The 7,524-nt window shown below is 43.8% G+C and overlaps 2 protein-coding genes across 2 annotated transcripts; one reads left to right on the forward strand and one right to left on the reverse strand.

Annotated features, from left to right (window-relative positions):
- The first annotated feature begins 884 nt into the window (after window positions 1-884).
- LOC115761725 (pickpocket protein 11) lies at window positions 885-2,518 on the forward strand. Its single transcript, XM_030703606.1, has 6 exons — window positions 885-958; window positions 1,018-1,131; window positions 1,184-1,400; window positions 1,456-2,111; window positions 2,173-2,279; window positions 2,334-2,518. Exons 1-6 carry the CDS (start codon window positions 921-923, stop codon window positions 2,495-2,497), a joined length of 1,296 nt encoding a protein of 431 aa, XP_030559466.1. The 5' UTR covers window positions 885-920; the 3' UTR covers window positions 2,498-2,518.
- Window positions 2,510-3,083, reverse strand: LOC115761724 (serine palmitoyltransferase small subunit B). The gene is made up of 2 exons (XM_030703605.1): window positions 2,818-3,083; window positions 2,510-2,760 (listed from the first exon to the last, which is right to left on the reverse strand). The coding sequence occupies exons 1-2, from the start codon at window positions 2,912-2,914 to the stop codon at window positions 2,603-2,605; spliced, it is 255 nt and encodes an 84-aa protein (XP_030559465.1). The 5' UTR covers window positions 2,915-3,083; the 3' UTR covers window positions 2,510-2,602.
- Window positions 3,084-7,524: the final 4,441 nt, after the last annotated feature.

A 7,524-nucleotide genomic window follows, 5' to 3' on the forward strand; every position in this document is an offset into this window, starting at 1 on the left:
TCGCCAGCTTGATCAGTCAACAATAATTGTTTCTAAGATATAGTTAATTCTGATCAATACAAATTCAAAGAATGCCTGACTAATTTGGAGCTGAGTCCTGAGCTTTACAAATATAAAATTCAGTCTAAAATTGTAAGGCTGGGTGTGTTAAACTATCCGCAGCGCCAATTTATATATTCGCATTTCAGCCCTAAAAGGTAGGACAAAGAAAGACTATTTATTGTGGTACTATCGTAAACTTTAATGATTCATATCGAGCGTATGTTGGTAATACCCCCAGCTCACCTTGGAAGTGTGTTGCCCTCCTCAATAACTTCCAACTTGCGAAATTTCTATGTGAAATTTCATTCTGATTCAGATTTGATTTTATCATAGTGAATCATCCGAATAAATGCTTTGGAATGCTTTAATTAACGTCTTTTATTGTTCGCGGTTATAGTCGCACCCAGTCTCTAAGCCATGCAAATATAAGGTTTAGTAATTTTTTAATCGCATTTTAATGAAATGCGAGAAAACTCAGACGCTTACATTATTGGTCGTCTATCACAAGGGGAACTCCGGTAGCACATCGCGTCACAAATTAATCTTTATTTCCATAGGACTCTATTGCAATCCGTAATAGAAATAACAAACGTAGAAAGAAAAAAAAAGAAATTATACACACATTTTGTATCTATTAAACAGTCAAAAGAAACTATTAATCCAATTCAGGCTGCACTGAATCAAAACTGAAAATATATACACTGTTAGTTGGCGAGCGTCTAGTTAAATTGAATTTGGAACAATGCGTAGATATTATCTGGAAAAATCGCTTCCTTTGTGTTGCGTTGTGTAGTCAACCACCAAAAAAAAAAATTCCCGCAATAAGTGACATGCGCCGCATAAATGTTTTGCCTTTGGTAGCGAACGTTTCATAGACAATGAACTGGATTCTTTATTTGTCGCTGGCACTGAAAGGGTAAATTACAATATAGGACTATCTATTATATAATATAGAATTACCCATTTACGAAATAGGTCACTCTATTTGGCCACATTTTATAACACGTTGCCGTTTATAGGGTCCGTATCAAGGTCGCTGATTGAGAGTTACTTTTCCTCATCTGTTTCCTTTAACTTGGATACCATTTAGTAAGTTTTGTACGAGGATCTATATTAGAACCTAACTCATTCCAAATTACAGCCTCAATTGGAACACTTCGTTTCCAGCCATAACCGTTTGCGAGCTGTACAACTCGGAAAAGATTTGGGACCTGAGCGACACTTACTTTGGCATGGAGCACGACATGCACATCGATGACTTCGTCAGCGAGATCGCATTCTTCAGGGGCATCTGCATCAGCTGCGAGAACTGTCATCATTTGTACTGTCCGGACAACTTTACACTGTTGCTAGATGTGGTAGGATACGAGTTGTTCAAGCTTTCTTCATTAATCTAACCATATATATTTGTAGTTTCGCACCAAGTGCCATGAGCTTATTGTGGAGTGCCGCTACCTCAACCAGATCTTCGAGTGCTGCGATCAATTTTTACCCATATTCACAGAATATGGTGTCTGTTACTCCTTCAACTCGCACCAGGCGCGCAAAGTAGCGCAGGTGCAGTATAAAAACAATCGTATGACCGGAGCTGGGCATCTTAAATTTCTTGCTACTGCCGACATTCAGGTGCATGTCCATGCGCCTATCGACGTGCCCTTTCACTTCTCCGAGGGCATGATACGCGAGACAGTGCTGTTGGGAAACAACAAGGAGCTCATACTGAACGTCATCGAGGTGTACAATCACGAAAATGTTGAGGAGCTGAGCCATGAGCAGCGACGATGTCGTTATAGTCACGAGCATGTTGAGCAACGTATAGGAATTTACGAGTTCTACAGCTACTCCGGCTGCATTGTGGAGTGCACCGTGGCGCTGCATTTGCTATACTGCAATTGTACCAGCCACTTTATGGCTGTGCCGAGCAAGAATTCGCTGCCTATGTGTGACTTTCGTGGCTTAATCTGTTTGACGCACATCCATGAAAGGCTGGTCTCAGAACGCAAGTCCTGTGATTGTATGAGCTCCTGCGAGGAGCCCGAGTATAACATAATCTACAATACAGCAGATGAGTATGTGGCGAAAGCTTTCCAAAATGTTTGATATGATAATGAATATGTATGTTACTTGCAGCAAGCAGGATGCCGAAAAGGATGTCTCCGATATACATGTGGCACTGGTGGAGCTACCCACACAGCGCTATGTCCGCCGCGTGGCCAAAACACCTCTGGACCTATTGAGTAAGTAGCCAAACTAAGCGTATCCTCAATTTAATGTCAACCTCTTCATTTCAGTTTCTTTCGGAGGCTTGATTAGTCTGTTCTTCAATGTATCGGCAGTGCGCGTTGTTGAGGCCATATTTATGTGCTTGGAGTACAGAAAAGAAGTCTATAAATGGGCAAATAGAATCTACATTGGCACGACCAAATATTTACAGATTTTGATAAGGTTAAAGTAAATCACAAAATGTTTTCATTAAATTCTAGTTTTCTACCAATTGGGCAAGTACTATGTGCATATATCTAAATCGCGGTTGTAAGTGTTTTATAGAGTTTTTGGGTCCTTAAATGCTGCTGATTCTTTGCGGCACATATACCATATCCGGCACTTTGTTGGTTCCACTTGCTGGGGTTATTACATCGAGCAGCGTGTCCATATAGCTGGGCAAGTAGACGCAGCTTGAGAATATCAAGAGTACAAACATCAGCAAGACGAATCCATCTGCGTACAATAGAGCAATTGTATTGGGTTGAAATCTCCTGATATGTCGTTACTTACTAATCAACTTCTTCTCCCAGGGCTCAAACATATTTATACATGTAACAAGCTCGTATTGTCGATACAAATTTGCAGCAAAATGCTTCAAATTCCACATCTTTTTTGTTTTTTGTTGCTAGTTTCAGGAATTTGTTGCGTGAATCACACGACTTATCCACTTACTCCTTTCTAGTTTACCTAATAAACTGTCGCAGAATGTTTAATTTTACTTCATTAAGTTTTATGCTCGGATATTTTATTGTTATTAATTATTTCACAAAAACTTCTAACAGCTGTTTGCAGTGTGACCATATCAAAATTTGTAGCGTTCACTCAAGTGTTGAACAGCGTTACTCGAATTTCATAGCAACGAGCTCTTGTGAGCATTGAGCAGCAGCTACTTTGGCGCCATTGAATTAAAAATGTATATTTTTTCAAAAAGTGCCTTCGAATATTATTTATATAAATTATATATGTAATGAATTTATGTAAATGTGCAAACAATCGAGTAAAAATCGTGTGCAAATATATTAAATCAAGTGAACAACATACTCTTTGACCATACAAAATTCGTTCAGCCAATCCGGTCGCGTTTTAGCCTAAAACGCCCCACACTTTATTTTTACCCAATTAAAGATAAAGCGAAATTAATGCACTTCGTTGCACCTGGACCTGTACAAACGAAAATCAAAGATGTCAAAACAAACTAGGAAATACATTAATCTTCGCTTGGCAACCGGAACCATATGAAAATGAACGGGAAATAAGCATTTTGGGTTAGTACCATTAATTATAGGTTGCTATCATCAAGAGTGTCCAACTAGAGTGAAATTTGCTGCAATTTTTGGTGACCCAAAACAACAAAGCAATGCTTCATGCACTGAATTCAAGAGTCTAGACCATTTGCCTGTTGAATAAATTTAGCTCTGAACGAGAGCTTTGAGCGTCTTTACATGCTGAGGACTGCTGTAAGGCAAAATAAAAAGAACAACAAAAACAGGATTTAAAGCCATTGCGCCATAATTTGCAATGGGAAACTGGCACACTGCCGCATGTGGCCAGCTGTGTTGGTCGAGCACTTGCCAAGAGCAACGTTGGCCATGACGACGACAAGGCTATCAATGCTGCAGTTGCGGATTGACAGGCGAGCAGTGGCTTGATTTATGCGCGCGGCAGAGGAATGTGGCAAAGTGTAAAAAATGTTTACACACATACACACACGTTTGTGTACAGCGACACCCAGTCTCAATCTGTGTCTAAGTCGAGTCCAGACCAGGCCGGACCAGACCGGACCAGGGCAGGCCCGATTGGAGCCGAGTCACGCATATGCAGCGACAACTAATTCAATTTCCACTTGCCGAGGAGCCAAGTGGCGAACATGGCGGCTGTTTAGCCAAGTGTGCACGCCTAATTGGTAATGCGATCGGCTTTATTGAGGCGCAGGCGCAGGCGCTGTAACTGAAGCTTTAGCCATAGCTGAAGCTGTTGCTGAAACAGTCGCAGTCGCAGGCTATCGCTGTCGCTCAGCGTAAATCCCATTACGTGCAATCCGTTTCGAGCCATAAACATGTTGCTGCAGCTGCAAGCACCACTAGCACCAGAGCACCAGTAACGCTGACACCGCCACCACCACCGCCACCTGCTTTGGCCCGCCGCTATCCTGGCTTCCAGCAGCGCAACTTGTCGCTTGAACTTAATTGCCTTGGCTGCGCTTATGACTTTCGTGTGCAATGCATCCACATCCACATCCACATCCACATCCATATCCACAACCCCTGCCACATTCACATCAGCCCATCGCCTTTGTTGTTGTTGTTGTTGCTGTTGTTGCTGTTGTTGCTGTTGCTGTTGTCTTCGCTGCATTATTAGAAAGTAACTTGCAAAAAGCTATCAGCATCAGCCTCGTATCGTCGTCGTCGTCATCATCATCCTTGTGCTTGCCTGTTGGCCTGTTGTTGGCGCTATTTTCGACACCGCTTTGGCCTGCCATAAATTGCCAAATGCCAGCGTCACGGGCCCTGAAATGCACTCGACGCGCTCTCAGCCGCAAAATTAGAAAAAGTCGGTTGGCTAATTTAGTGAGCTGCTCCACAGCAACCAGCTAACATCCCGCCTGCCCGCTTGCCTTCTCGAAAGTCCATTTTCCATTTCGTACGGTTTTCAATTAAAGCAACTGAAGCAACATGCGGCTGCCACGACCTCGCGCGCCCAAAGTTCAGGCCAAAGCCTGAGCCTGAACCTGAACCGGAGCCTGTGCTTGTGCCAGTGCCTTTACCTGCGCCGAGCAACTAATTCCGCAACACCGAAGCGACGATGACAGCGACCGATAGCGAGTCCCGGGAATGAATTGCAGTTGCCCAGAGATAATCTAATTTTTGGGTGCCAAACGGACTCGCAGTTTGCATTATTGTTCTGAGAAATTGTTATTAATTGAGTTGTATAGTTGGATTTGTGCAGAAGGTGAACAGGAGGTGGAGATCCATTGACAAAGCCAGTGGGTGGTCCATTGCCTGACAAATATTGACCGCTGCTCATTTGCCCAATTTAATTCAGTTTGGCCATCAATAAGCCAACTGGATCGCCTCCGGCGCGCCGAAGATCGCGCCATTTGGCCCCATTGGCTTATTTGCATACGGTTAATTTATGCTCATCAATTAGCTGATTAATTTATTTGGCGTGAGACGTTCAGCCAGTTGCTGCTGGCGAAGCGAGCGAGGCTCAAGCTTGGACTTAAAACGCTTGTCTAATTAGATAAATGCGCTACATTAATGTCCCGTCTGACATTTATAAAGCATTGCCTCTGACCGATGGGCTATATTTTAAGAGCATTTCGATTAATTACTGGGGAAATTTCGCAGTAAGTTTAACAGTTGAAAACGTGGCATAAGCCTGTTTCAGTTATTATATTATCTGCATCTGGCTCTTTCCAGCAACAGATCTATGTATGTCAATCAATTCCCACCCAAATTAGCTTTTAATACTGTTTATAAATGCCACCTGTCCAACAACACGGACATGGCTCGATCTCAATCCGGCTCCTTGCACGACCACTTAGGCGCTTTTGTCTGCCAGCGAGGGAAATGGAAAATATTTTAATTAAAATACAACTAAACGTTTACTGTAAGCGATGTTATCCGTTTCGCTAGAGAGCTCTAACTCTAGCTACCGGCTGCGTGTCTGGCGCTAGGCGAGTGCAACAAATGCTGCAATTGTTGCATGCAACAACATCAACATGTGTCGCACATCGCCTATTTGAATATATATCAAATCAGTTTAAGATAATTTTCTATAACAGCTACTCGCAACACAGCAAATAGCGCACATTTGTACATTGGCAAGTTTGTTGCCTAAGTCTTTCGTTTCGCCCGTCGCCCGTCGACTGGCTGCCCGACTGACTGGCTGGCTGGTTGGCTGGCTGGCAGCCTGGCTGGCTAGCAGTGCATATTTTACGCGCTGCATTGTTGCAAACGTTTCGAGGCTCGAAATTAAGTTGTTTTGCATAAAAGCGCCATAAAAAGTCGCATGGTTAACGCACGGCCGGCAGCCGAAGGAGGCAGCTACAATTGTGATTAGAACGACACGACAGGCACGACATGAGCGCAGGGCACAGACAGCGCAGACACCAGCAGACAAGACATATGACGCTGTTGCTCCATACGAATATGGACAACAATTGCCCCAGCAACAACGACAGCGACGAAAATTGCCAAGTCAACACGAGCGACGTATGTCAACAAATGGCACTGCCATTAGCGGCCAATCCGGCCGAAGGCTACATGAGATTTTGGCTTCCTGTAGCTGGTAGGCAAATGCTAGGACAGCAATTCGGGCTGCCGATCGCCAGCAGCCTGAGCGGCAGCGGCAGCCGCTTGTTGCAACTATTATCAATTTAAGTTGGCTAATTGGTTTCAAATTTATGGACCTGTATTTGATATTTATGTCGTCTGCTGAGAGCGAACGGCCAAGGCAGCGCCAACCGTCTCTGTCTGTTGCTCTGCCTCTGTCTCTGCTTCTACCTCTGCCTGTGGCTGCAATTTTGCCAGTTTGCCTTGCCATTGCCGTGGCATGCTGCAAACAACGTAATTGGCTTTCAATTTGCAGCAAATTGTTGCAACAGCCACGACAACATCGAAAAGCAGCGCACAGCGCTATAGCGAAACATATTTAGATTATAGACGGATAAAGTTTATGTACGTTCTGTTCTGGACCAGACAAGTTTTGCCGCGGCCTGGGTGCCTGCTGACTGGGGTGGACGTTTGCTTTTGCCATCCGCTTCTTCCATAATTCCAATGAGTTATATGCCCATCATGTGCACTCGGGACCCTTCAAACGTTCAAAACGTAGCGCGCGTTAATTAAAAAACCAACAACAACAAGCCAGCAACTTGCAACAAAAGCGCCAAAAATGCTGCTAAATTTTCGCTTCTTCAACCAAAAGGGCGACCGCCTTGTCGCTGTTAGTTGTTCTTGTCCTGGGCTTAGCCATTCAATAACTAAATAAAACACTCAGTCCGCAACTCGAAAAGCCGCCGCGTCGATCGTCGCGTCGCGACAGCCACAATCAAGCGAAAATTCCAGGCATTTTCTGCTTCATTAACAACGCACAACGCGGCCATTTCGTTTTGTTCGAAATTTACGCACACTCACACATACACACATATATATATACACATACTCGTATGTATACACAAGCAGTTCCTCTGCAGTTCCTCTGCAGCTCTCAAGGTAC

Source organism: Drosophila novamexicana, unplaced genomic scaffold (assembly GCF_003285875.2).
Source record: "Drosophila novamexicana strain 15010-1031.04,08,12 unplaced genomic scaffold, DnovRS2.1 tig00000485-arrow-pilon, whole genome shotgun sequence".
Taxonomy (NCBI): domain Eukaryota; kingdom Metazoa; phylum Arthropoda; class Insecta; order Diptera; family Drosophilidae; genus Drosophila; species Drosophila novamexicana.